The sequence below is a fragment of the Sinohyriopsis cumingii genome, chromosome 6 (assembly GCF_028554795.1).
Source record: "Sinohyriopsis cumingii isolate HCF-2022 chromosome 6, ASM2855479v2, whole genome shotgun sequence".
NCBI classification, from domain to species: Eukaryota; Metazoa; Mollusca; class Bivalvia; order Unionida; family Unionidae; genus Sinohyriopsis; species Sinohyriopsis cumingii.
Window position 1 is genome coordinate 99,840,213 of NC_142966.1, and position 13,683 is coordinate 99,853,895.

At 33.8% G+C, this 13,683-nt stretch overlaps 1 protein-coding gene across 1 annotated transcript; it reads left to right on the plus strand.

The window, feature by feature from the left end:
• Positions 1-7,123: 7,123 nt before the first annotated feature.
• LOC149797554 (uncharacterized) lies at positions 7,124-12,786 on the plus strand. Its single transcript, XM_089962423.1, has 3 exons — positions 7,124-7,470; positions 10,967-11,045; positions 12,419-12,786. Exons 1-3 carry the CDS (start codon positions 7,413-7,415, stop codon positions 12,675-12,677), a joined length of 396 nt encoding a protein of 131 aa, XP_089818549.1. The 5' UTR covers positions 7,124-7,412; the 3' UTR covers positions 12,678-12,786.
• Positions 12,787-13,683: the final 897 nt, after the last annotated feature.

The following is a 13,683-nucleotide window of genomic DNA, read 5'->3' on the forward strand; positions in this document are numbered from 1 at the left end:
TTAGTTTTCTGCTAAGAGCCATTACGAGGTATTAGATGTGTAAGTACTATTTTCTTTAATAAATGTTGTTTAGATTCTTTCGAAATATCGATCAGTATTTTAGAAGATCTGCAGATTTTGCAGGACAATATTCCATATATCTTATTTCCACTAAGCTGTAGTTTTTGCTGGACAATGTTCCATGTACCACCATATCGGCCAATTCTGCGCGTCATTTTGGGTCAAAAACCCATTTTGTATCGAGAAAGAACAATCGTACTTTAATTACGAAAAATGATATTCATAAAGCGTACACAAATATCCCTCATTTCGACTCGAAATGCATATGAAAATGTGATTTCTGAATGTCAACACGAAGATCCACTCTATTACCTTCTTGAACCTATAACCTAGAAAATTATATTTACTATGTATCTTCTAGATCATACAAGTAAACACGTTATACAAAAGATGGAAATGTATACCTTGAAAAAAAAAAATGCATCTTAATCCACAGGGGCTGATATCGTTCCTTAAAATGTACAAGTCATACGTGTACTACATAATAACTACAATGGAGGGCACATGTCTCCTTGTTAGCAAGACCTATTTAAGAATAAACGCTGATATTTCAAGCTACGCTTTGGGTAGTTTTATAAATTTGGTACCCATATTTAGCTCAGGCATCCGACTGTGTATCCCTATCAAAAGTTTGACTTAATATCATACCTTTAAGGAATGCCAAATCAGATTACCACGCTACCGCTCGACATGGCCCTGATCTCGCTCGCTTAATATGCAAGAACAACGCCCTGAATGGAATACTGTCCTCTCATTGGTTAAATGAAAATGACGTCCAGTATTTATTTATAACATATTTTCAGTTGGCCAATGAGAAGATAATATTGACTTTTCTTGAAGACCTTCCATTGCTGAGAGAAAAAGTTTACATTTTTATACATTTCTCTCATTATTGTTGTTGTTTAAAGGCCACATAAGAAATAGAATTGAAGCTGTATTAACTTTAAACTAGACTGATACATGAATATAATAATAATAATAATAATAATAATAATAATAATAATAATTGTTGTTGTTGTTGTTGCTTTGGAGCTCAATGCCATTTCCCCATGCAAACTAGGCTATACATGACAGAAGATAATAACTAGTTGAATAAGAATCATGGGGAACCATCAGCCCACGGAAACCAACTGGCAAGCTTCCTCACAAAACCCCATTGGCCAAGCCCCCTCCTAAAAAATACACTGACAGAGGTGAGTTGGCAGTTATTGATAAAGGTGAGTGCACAATTACCTAACTGATACAAATAATTGCACATATAAAAATAAAGATATAATATTGAGACTGAGTTGTTTTTGTTAAATCCATAAGCATCATGCTTTTGGCAGGTCACTGGATGTAAGCACAACACCATTTCCTGTTGATATGGCTATCCATTCAGGAGGAGCAGCAATAATAAGCTTTTAAAGGTGGCCACCATGGTTGCCATATTGGATGTTAGATCAATATTTTCATTTAGGTCATACTAGATTTTTATTAAGGTCCATTCTGAGATCACAAGATGTCTTTTGGTGAAAACCCATTGTCAATATGACCATACATCAAGAATGAGTAATGACAGGAGTTAAATAGTAATCGTAGGATTTGTATAGCAGAAGTAGCAATTAAAAGATTTTAAAGATGGCTTACAGGATGGCCATATTGTATTTAAGATTGGCAGGATTAATTAGACATCATAAGAAGTATTTTGGTATCCCCCCCCCCCCCCCAAGCCCCATGTCAATATGACAACTGATTCCAAGGGATCCATTCAGATAAACCTTCCAAATAAAAGCATACTTTTACAACATATAAACAGTACAGATTTTTATTTTCCAATCATTACTACAAAACCTTTTTTGTTACATAAACAAAACTCTTTGTAAGCTAAATCAAATTAGTCTCAATGTTATCATGTAACACATTCCATGGCAAAAGGCTGCATACATCAGTAGCCTGTAATGACATGTAGAAGGTTGCATTTATAGGCATCCACAGGATATTTTCCCAGCTGGAAGTTGGAGGGAAAGCCAGAATCAAAGGGTATAGAAGATTACTGTACAATGTATTTTTTATACATAATCTGGATAGAGGCTGGATGCAACTGCCTCTTCCACACCACCTACCAGTGCCCATGAGTCTGTTAAGCCTATTCCAAATCAAAGAGCATGTAGAGGTTTAGAAACCTATACAAAGTTTACTCTTTCACTAGCCATTTTATTTGCAAGTTCATGCTCCAATGCCAGCATTCTTAACTTTGATCAGACAATTCACATTTTTGTACAATTAATTCACCAAAAGTATAAATTTTAAGTCATAAAAAGGGACAATAAGTAGATATTCTAAGTCAGAAAAGGGATCATAAGTAAAAATTTTAAGCCAGGAAAAGTGACTACAAGTACATATTTTAAGCCAGGAAAAGGGACCATAAATACAAATTCTAAGTCAGAAAAGTGACTACAAGTACATATTCTAAGTCAGAAAAGGGACCTTAATTACATACTTTACACCACAAAAGGGACCATGAGTACATATTTGAAGTCATAAAAAGGGACAATAAGTAGATATTCTAAGTCAGAAAAGGGACCATAATACATATTTTAGGCAGAAGAGGGACCATAAGTATATACTTTTAGCCCAAAAAGGGACCATTTGTACATATTTTTATCCAGAAAAGGGACCATAAGTACATATTTTAAACCAGAAAAGGGACCATAAGTTCATAATTTAGTTTTAAAAAAGGGCCATTGGTACCTATTTTATGTCAGACAAAGGGGACATTTGTACCTTTGTTAAGTCAGAAAAAAGGGTCATATGTACCTATTTTATGTCAGATAAATGGACCATAAGTAAATATTTTAAGCCAGAAAAGAGGTCATATGTAACTATCTTTAGTCAGAAAAGGGGTAATAAGTACCTATTTTAAGTCAGAAAAGGGGCCATAAGTACCTATTTTTAGTTTTTAAAAAGGGCTCATAAGAATATATTTTAAGTCAGAATGGGCCACAAGTAAATAAATTAAGATTAGGGGCCATGATTACCTATCTTAAGGCAGAAAAGGGGCCATAAATACCATTTTATGTTGGAAAAGAGGTCATAAGTAACAATTTCAAGCCAGAAAAGGATCCTTAAGGAAATATTTTCTAAGTCAAAAAGAGAGACATAGTACATATTTTAAGCCTGAAAAGGGGACAATAAGTACCTATTATAAGGCAGAAAAGTTGCAAAAAGTACCTAGCTTAAGTGCAAAAAGGGGCATAAGCATCTATTTTAAATCAATAAGCGGCCATCAGAACATATATTAAGTTGGAATGGGCCACAAGTATCTATGTTAAGCCAGAAAAGGGGCCATAAGCACCTTAACTTCTACAGGTTTAACTTTACTGTGTCCCATAACATGACCTAAAAATGTAATACAAGATTGTAAAACTCACTTTTACCTAAATCAGTTGTCAAATTTGGATCACTGAGTTGATCCAAATTTTCCTAATGGTTTCCAAGTGAACTTTCCAGGTATTGTTTTAGATGTTGACATTATCACTGTATGCATCACACTTATCTAGACCAGACATTATATTGATAAAGTCCATCCCAGTTATCTAGACCAGACATTATATTGATAAAGTCCATCCCAGTTATCTAGACAAGACATTATTTTGATAAAGTCCATCCCAGTTATCTAGACCAGACATTATATTGATAAAGTCCATCCCAGTTATCTAGACCAGGCATTATATTGATAAAGTCCATCCCAGTTATTTAGACCAGACATTAGAGTGATAAAGTCCATCCCAGTTATCTAGATCAGGTGTTATACTGATAAAGTCCATCTGGAGTTGCGAATACCTAAATTTATTTGTCTTTGCATAAGTGGAATTTGCCAGAATCCTTTTAAAGGTCAAAATTAGAGACAAATTTCAAACATCCCTTGCTGAGAGAATTTGTAGCTTTATCAAAGCTTTTACCACACATTAAGTTTGATGTATGCTGAGGGAATCAGTTAAAGAATTTAAGTCCTTTTAAACTGTTTTTTTTAAAGAAATGCTGTCTATGGACCATTGAAGTTATTAAAAGAGTTCTTTCAAAAGAAAATTCAAAGATTATCTCTTTGGCTATTTTTCAGATTTCACATACAGACTGTCAAGGGCTTGTGACGTAGCCAAGTAATCTTCACTCCACTTAGTAAAAAATGAAATTAAGGTATGACGGTACTACAAATGAAAGAAGTTTTCAGCCTGGTAATAACGTTCTGGCATTCTTGTCCATACCTCAAAATCCCATTCCAGTTAAATTGCTTGGTCCTTATGCAAGTGAAAAGATTAACACTCCTAGGAGGCAAAAACAGAAATGAACTTTGTCTTATAAAAATATGTTAAATGAGTATGATGATAGATATAACACAGTTACCAGTAATTATTCAATAAATTAAATTACAATGTACATGTCCCACACTGTAAGGATATAAACAATGGAATGCAATCTAACTGTAGTGTCTTTGGTTTGACAAATCACTGAAATTCATAAATATTAAACAATCTGGACCAGAAACATTCAAATTTACATGCACAGGAAAGAGGAAACTAAAAAAAACTATTATCCAGCTATGAGCATTTGTTTTCTGACATTCCAACACATACAAATAAAATCTCTCATGACACTGATATTGTAGATTCTACACCTGTGAAACAGAATCATTACAGGATGAAACCTCTCAAGTAAGAATATTTTAAGAAAGAAATTAAATATTAACTGGAAAATGATTGTATAGAATCAAATCAAAGTAACTGGAGCTCACCATGTATTCTTGTGCCTAAACCAGGTAATAAGTAATAGATTCCATGTGTGTAGTGACAAAAGAAAAGTAAATAGTATTACCAAACCAGACTGAGTTTCCAATGTCAAGAATACATGACCACAGTGATGGAAAGTCCAAATGAAATTTCAACATTATCAATTCCAGATGGATATTATCAGTATAAAGTGATACCAATTGCTAAGAAAAATTATCCATTAACTTTCCAGCATTTATTCAACATGATAAAATCTGGTCTAGACAATTGTGATGCATACCTTGATGACATCATAATCTACAATGACGTCTGGAAAGATATTTGGAGGAAATTAGTAAATTCTAGGATTGACTTAGTGATGAAAATCTGACAGTTAATTCCTGCAAATTATCAGATTTTGTTTTTCATTTTCATTGGTCTGGCAAATACCAGGAATCATTTGACAAATTTAATTTTGTTCTTAAATGCACCCCAATTTGTTAGTCCCAAATTTCATCCAATTGTTTAAAATGACTGTTGATGCATTGCTACGTTGCAGGTATTATTAGAGTATTGATTGAAGAGGACAAAAATAGAATGGATCATCCAAGGTGCTATTTTGCAAAAATAAATAAGCACCAGAAACATTATTCAGCAATTGAGAAGAACTGTTTAACTCTGATACTGGCTCTGCAACATTTTGTCGTGTGTATTATTAGTTCAGTTATTGTTTCTAGTTGTTTTATTCAGAGATCACAGTCCCATGACTTTCTTTAACAAAATTATGCAACATTTTGTAGTGTGTATTAGTTCAGTTATTGTTTCTAGTTGTTTTATTCAGAGATCACAGTCCTATGACTTTCTTTAACAAAATTATGCAACATTTTGTAGTGTGTATTAGTTCAGTTATTGTTTCTAGTTGTTTTATTCAGAGATCACAGTCCCATGACTTTCTTTAACAAAATTATGCAACATTTTGTAGTGTGTATTAGTTCAGTTATTGTTTCTAGTTGTTTTATTCAGAGATCACAGTCCCATGACTTTCTTTAACAAAATTATGCAACATTTTGTAGTGTGTATTAGTTCAGTTATTGTTTCTAGTTGTTTTATTCAGAGATCACAGTCCCATGACTTTCTTTAACAAAATTATGCAACATTTTGTAGTGTGTATTAGTTCAGTTATTGTTTCTGGTTGTTTTATTCAGAGATCACAGTCCCATGACTTTCTTTAACAAAATTATGCAACATTTTGTAGTGTGTATTAGTTCAGTTATTGTTTCTGGTTGTTTTATTCAGAGATCACAGTCCCATGACTTTCTTTAACAAAATTATGCAACATTTTGTAGTGTGTATTAGTTCAGTTATTGTTTCTAGTTGTTTTATTCAGAGATCACAGTCCCATGACTTTCTTTAACAAAATTATGCAACATTTTGTAGTGTGTATTAGTTCAGTTATTGTTTCTGGTTGTTTTATTCAGAGATCACAGTCCCATGACTTTCTTTAACAAAATTATGCAACATTTTGTAGTGTGTATTAGTTCAGTTATTGTTTCTGGTTGTTTTATTCAGAGATCACAGTCCCATGACTTTCATTAACAAAATTATGCAACATTTTGTAGTGTGTATTAGTTCAGTTATTGTCTCTGGTTGTTTTATTCAGAGATCACAGTCCCATGACTCTCATTAATAAAATTATAGACAAAAATCAGAGGATTTTGAGTTGAAAGTTGATGCTGCAGAAATACAATACTGATATTACCTCAAATGAAAATATAATGTGATTGCAGATGTACTCTTACATAAATAAAAGTAATATATTGCCTTCTTTGGGGTATATTTTATGCAGTTAAAGCTGAGTTTCATTGATAAGACATCTTCCTATGTAATTTTAATTATATCATCATATGCTTAACTGACAAAGTTTTAGTGTATAAGTCTCTTTTTTATGAAGGAAGGTGTTGTGCATATTGAATTTATATTGTGTGTGCAACTATTGTCCATGGTTTTCAGTTGTAAATATGTTTACATAGCAAGATTTCATGGTCAGTCATTTAAAGTTAGACAAGGTTTTTCCCCTGAAATTCGTCACATTCTATTAAATTATAGATCAAGTGAAAATATGTATAAAAAGGGGTTTTGATCAACAAATAATTTATTCCAGTTTTAAGATCATCTGTAGGAATCCTTAAAGGCATACAACCTAAGTAAAAACGAAAAAAATTATATAGTTCTTTTTTCAGTTCATAATCACTTATTTAGATTAATAATTATGATTCGTGTTCCTACCGAGGCCGAAATCAGGCTAGTATCAGAAATTTTGTGATAAAAAACGCGATTTTTCATTATTGTCTGGCAGACAAAAACTCGCTGTTTGCCACGCCTATATTCATGTAACCTCTTAGTTGACCTCTCCCGAAGATTAAAAATTGCAGCCATGCGCAAACGCGTGTTTACAAAAATAATGGAGGAAGCAACTAGATCGAAAGTCGGTAGAAAGCGAAATCTTACGGATTCTGAAAGGGAAAAGGATAAAAAAAAGCTCGCTTGGAAAATAATGGCAACACGCGCATATGTATTGGTGATCAGCATGAACGATGGAATGAAATGAAGTCCACTTTAAGCCTGAAAAATAATCGAGAGGTCGCCAAATTCTTGCTGAATGGTGAGTGACAATTTTGCAATGAACAGCCAATTTGTAATACCGCCATTTATTTCTTATAGTTAATTCTTTATCATAGCTTTTAAATTAACATGTTTTATATAAACTTACATTATTCTGTTTATCTTGCAATAAAATGTTTCAGCCCTGCATCAATATAGCCTGTACAGAGCATATCGCTTGACACACGTGTAAACCATAACATGTACTGCTGCTGTTTTTGAGGCTACCAAAGGGGAATTAAGGATCAGCTTCATTTTCGCAGCAACCATAAAACGTTATTTAGAGGCAAGAAATCACTAGTTTTATTTTTATTTTTTTAAATATACAATGCAAATGGTAATGATTGTAAAGGAAAGTAATGCAATACAGTTGAGAACATTTTATGCATGCACATTTGTGTAAAGTATAGCATTATTGTGTCTAATGAAACATTTATTTTTCCTGGGTACATTAGTTATGAATTGAATGGCAGTGCAAGGAAAACGGTAAGATTCATCAGAAACAGAGGAATGTCACAGAAGACATGGTCACAATTTCTACACCTGGGCCAATAGTTCATCGGATACCGATTCCTGCTGTGTCTGATATAACCACATCAAAATTAGATATGGCACCTGTGTAAGTATTACTACATTTTATTTAAGTTTTATGTATATTTACTTTTTTAAAAATGTTTTGGAAAATGCATATCTAAGTAATTTATGAAATAGTTTGCAGTTGGTAAAGATTATACATTTTAAAAAAATATGGTACGTTATTTTATATTTAGACTGACTTAGAACAATATTTTTGTTGTAAATTATTTGCTGGCATTTGTAAACATAAATAACAAAGAACATGAATCATTTGTGGAAAAGAGAGTGCATAAGTAACTAAAACAGAAGATAGAAAAGTTCCTTGTGTCATTTTTTGCAAATGATATTTGCTTTATAACCAAATGCTCATCATCATGCAGTGGGTATTTTAGTTATAGGGCCTCAAGGGAGGATAGTCATTAATTAAATGAGTCATCCTCTGTAAATCAAATATGATTATTATTATTATTATTTGTTGAAGCATTATATCTCATTCATTCCCATCATAATAACCATGATAAATGATGATGCTTTGTTCATGTCGAATGAACTGCTACTAAGAAAAACCTCCGTATGACAAATAGAACCAAACTAATGCACGACATCCAAGCAAACCTAACAACTTGCTTACCTCCTACAGCAGAACAACTCGATAACTGCCTGCGTTCATTGCTTGACAAACATGCCCCAGCTACCAAGTGCAGAGTATCAATTCAAAAGTGTTCTCCATGGTATAGCAGTGTTAGGGACCAGCTTCGCACTGTTAAAAGAGACCACCGTAAAGCTGAGAGGCTTTGGCTTTCCACCAGACTCACTATTCATAAGCAAATCTATGAAGCCGCTAAGAAGAATGTCATAAATATAGTCCATGCAGCGAAATCAGCCCACTACACTTCTAAGATCATGGAAAGTTCCAGCTGCAAAGAGCTCTTCGAGATTACTAACAAGCTAATGTCAAGGAACAAATCTACACCACTTCCAACTACCGTCTCTCCAGTCGACCTTCCGGACGTGTTTGCGAATTTCTTCCGTGACAAAGTACAAGCCATTAGAGATAAGCTTGACACCACAATTTCAATTGACTCGTCGTCACCATACAGTTGGGATACAGAATTTGAGAGGCAACCATTAGCAGCATTTGAACCTGTCTCTATGGATTTCGTACAAACAATCCTGATGAAGTGTGCACCAAAGTCATATGAACTTGATCCAATTCCAACATCACTGCTGCTTGAGTGCTTAGATCCAGTATTGCCTTCACTAACTGATGTTATTAATACCTGTCTCTCATCCGGGAAATTCCCATCATTTTTCAAAACTGCCATTGTAAAGCCTCTGCTGAAGAAACCAACACTAGACCATAACGATTTAAAGAACTACCGCCCAGATTCTAATCTCCCATTCATATAAAAAATCTTAGAAAATGTTGTTCTATTCCAGCTTGTATCTCATCTAAATTCAAACAGTCCTTTTAGCAACATACAATCTGCATATCACCCATGCCACAGTACTGAAACTACTCTTCTATAAGTAGTTAATGACATTCTCTCTGCGTTGGACAGCGGAAAGATTACAGTCCTCACCCTCCTTGATTTGTCTGCAGCATTTGACACAACAGACCATGATATATAACTTCACCATCTCCAGCATGTATTTGGCATTCATGATACAGCCTTACTGTGGTTCAAGTCCTACTTGGTCAACAGGACACTAATCGTATCTGCAAATGGAATACACTCCAGCCCAGTTGATCCATTTTGTGGTGTTGCACAGGGGTCTGTTCTTGGACCTGTTCTCTTCATTCTATAGACTCAGTCACACTCAAGTGTCATAGATCATCATCCATTGTCTCACCAATTGTACGACGATGACACCCAAATGTACAAATCTAGCCACCCAACTTAAGTTGATTCTACCGTCCAAGGTGTAGAGAGGTGCATTTCTGATGTGAAATCATGGATGACATGTAACAAGCTGCAGATGAATGATGATAAAACTGAGGCCATTCTGATCACTGCAAAAAGACTTTCTCATTCACATCCTTTACCTCAAACAATAAATATCAGCAACACCAATATTAAATTCACACAATCAGACCAAAACCTAGGTGTTACTCTGGACAGTACTCTCACATTGCACCAACATGTCATGAACATATTCAAGGCTGCATATCTTGAGCTGAGACACATCAGCTCAATTCGCAAATATCTTTCAGTTGATGCCACTAAAACACTTGTGTGTTCATTAGTACTTTCAACACTGGACTATTGTAACTCAATTCTGTCTGGTTCATCTCAATATCTGCTCCAGAATTTTCAAAACACAGCTGCTCGGATCATGCTTAGAGTACCATGATCATATCACGCCTCCCCGCTGCTGTGTACCCTATACTGGCCATCCATTCGATCCAGAATCAAACACAAAATTTGTTCTCTGTGCTACATTTCACTGTCGGACTCTAGAACAACATATCTATCCAACCTCACCCATGTGTACACACCAGCAAGATACTTACGCTCCTCTTCTGACAATCGTATACTCATTAATCCCACTTTGAAAACATAGTCATACAGACAGCGTTCTTTTGCATACCAGGGCTCAGCAAAGTTGAATGAATTGCCCACTGAACTTAGACACAAAGAAACAGTGATCCCATTCAAGAGTGCTCTCAAAACTCACTGATTTCGACTGCAAGAACAAACTTAACACCTAAAATTGTTTCCTACCTTAAATATTCTTAGCATGGTTTTTTTTGTTTTCTAATTTCATGGTGTTTGTTTTTGTAATCAAATCATAATGTTTTTATATATATCTTATAGGTGATGTCTAATGTTGTAAAGCGCTTAGAGCTTCTAAAGATTAGGCACTATACAAAGTCCTCATTATTATTATTATTATTAATTTCAAAATTTTGTTTTTAGGGATTCAGCCTTGTCTGGAGTTTCAGGAGAAGGAAAGTGTTATGATGGGAAAGTCTACAAGTTTTATCAACCCATTTAAGTAAGTATACTAACAACAATAATTGTGATACATACATAAAAGGAGAGTATTTGTGTAGTAAACTAAAAAACAACCATTGTGATACATGCATGATATATGTAACCTAACTAAAAACAATGGTATATATATATATATATATATATATATATATATATATATATATAAGTGGATGGTATTTGTGTATGAATGAGAAAGTTGCTCATACAAAAGCTTTCTTTTCTCTACAAGTTACAAATGTGTAATTACAATGTATCTTAAATACAGTATTATTATAGATGCATAATTGAAATCACAAAGATGGCTGTCATAGAAAGGAAATGAATACATTGTATTATAAACACAAACCACACTAAGGCCATAGATAGGGGCCATCCATTTAGTACATACACATGGGAGGTGTCTACTGATATGTACATATGCATAGGAAACGGGGGGGGGGGGGACCTCGATAACAATTTGTCTAATATAGAACCTGTTTGACAGGGTTTAGTCAGTGTTTTTAATTATAGCGGACACTAGACAAACTTGTTAAAGTTATGCAGCTTATTTCTTTCATGCAGCCAGGCATTCAACGTCAGTGGACTATCTGTTTTATTAAACACATTAAACTTAATCCTTGATCATTTCTGCATGGATTAAATATATGCCGTTCTATAGAATTTGGGTGGTGGTAGTGTGGCAAGCGTACATACACAGGTGGGGTGTGTGTAAAAAGGTATGCATGTGTACAGGGATTGGGGGGAAGGGGCCCAGCTTTGCCAGATTTTTGCGTACATACTAAATAGATGGCCTCTGAAGAATTTTTTCTCTCACTTACCTGTCCAACTGATCTAAACAGCCACTGACTCAAAATTATATTTTTCTTATTTTTTTTAATCATACTTTTTCTTTTGAAAGTTACAACTTTCCCATACCTGATGCGCTTTCCCACACACACAAAAATTTCTACAAATTGCCTACCAACCTACCAAAATTTGAAAGCTTGGTATGAGAGAGGGGAATGAATATTATTATGTTTTTTTCTGGTCTTACAATGGAAGTTTCTGAGAGTAACATTGAAGCAGATGCCCATATGTCAGATGAAGATTATAAGCCAAGTTTAAATCTTTCATTCAGGTAATGAAAATGTTAGTATCTTTTCTATAAAGAATTTGTACGTGATTAAAATGTTATCATATATGTAACTGTGTAACAGATAGTGAAAAGATAATGAAGCTACTATCATACTGCCTGATAATATCATTGGAAATGTTTTTTAATCAGAATCTCTGAATATTCATATGAAATCCAACAAATATTAGATTTGTATACTAAAACTTCTCTTCTTATAGCATTTTATGAAATGTCATAAATATTTAATTTTTATCTTCAAGACCCGACAGTAACATTTGTTTGGAAGATGCTAAAGAAGAAGATGACACAAATGAGGATGATGGTAGTGATCAACCAGTAATAGAAGGACCTGATATTTGGCGTATTCATACTGTGAAAATACCTTTAACTTTGTTGATGACAGTACTTTTTATAGTTTATTACAGTGCACTTCTAAGTCTTCTAAGATTCATTAGATTTATCAATATTTCTTTTACTTTTACAAAGATACATTTACTCCATTACCAGCAAAACTGTTAGATGTGCTCTGAAATGTATCAGAGTTTGTAAACTGGAGGATGTTACTCACATTATGTTACTGTACATTTTGTCATCATATCAGTTAAGGTATAAACTAATGTTCCTGAATTGTTAGACTTGTTTATGCATACTGTACTGGTTTATACATATATGTAAGCTGTTAATGTCAGTGGGTTCACATTTAGTAAATGGCAGAATAAAAATAAACATGTAAGTAGGTAGAAGTCCCTATTAAGTACACAAAACTGTCACACTAAATATATATAAAAAACTCTATGGTATGTAAAATAAATCAGGTGTTATATGTATCTAAAGGTTTGTGTAAATGGACATTGTGCTAAGAAACGGTGTTCACAGCCTCTGCTGAATAAGCAACTACATGGTGGTGATTTACTTTTGGCATCCGCCATACTAATTAATGTCTGGCAGTACCTTTCAGAATATTGTCATGTTTTTAAAATTTCTGAAGCTACCTATTTTAAGTTTTGACATTTCATAAAATTCAAAGGACATATTTAATTCCATCCATTGACCAATATTGGATTGACCATCAGGAACACATATTACAATCATTACCTGGAAAGGAAGTTGTAATTCTTGGTAAGTCAAATTTCAGTTAATATAGCTAAACCTCAAAGTTATCTGAAACCTATAGCTATATCCAAGATATACATGTCCTTTAAAATTCCAAATATCATGAAAACACCTTTAACCCAAGTAAAGAAACATAGCAATTGGTGTTGTTTTGTCGTCATATTCTGCACTTGGTTTTGATATCAATTGTAATCAGTATTATTGCTCAAAGATGAACGAAGACAAATCAAGGTGTTCAATGTGCTTACCTTGCTACTCAGGATCTCTTAACATTATACAAAATATTTTGTATCTTATCTCGTCTTTACACTTTGATTTGAAATTTGATCATTTGTCTTGTAAGCATATTTTGAAATTTAGGTGGGAAAATGAAATTTAGGTGGGGAAAGCTGGATTTCAGCATTTAGTCATT

Excerpts from the sequence above, each read along its gene's own strand:
- LOC149797554 (XM_089962423.1), top strand. The coding sequence starts at position 7,413 with ATGAAGTCCACTTTAAGCCTGAAAAATAATCGAGAGGTCGCCAAATTC. Across the intron at positions 7,471-10,966 it reads CGCCAAATTCTTGCTGAATG|GGATTCAGCCTTGTCTGGAG; the intron begins GTGAGTGACAAT and ends TTTTGTTTTTAG. Across the intron at positions 11,046-12,418 it reads AGTTTTATCAACCCATTTAA|ACCCGACAGTAACATTTGTT; the intron begins GTAAGTATACTA and ends TTTATCTTCAAG.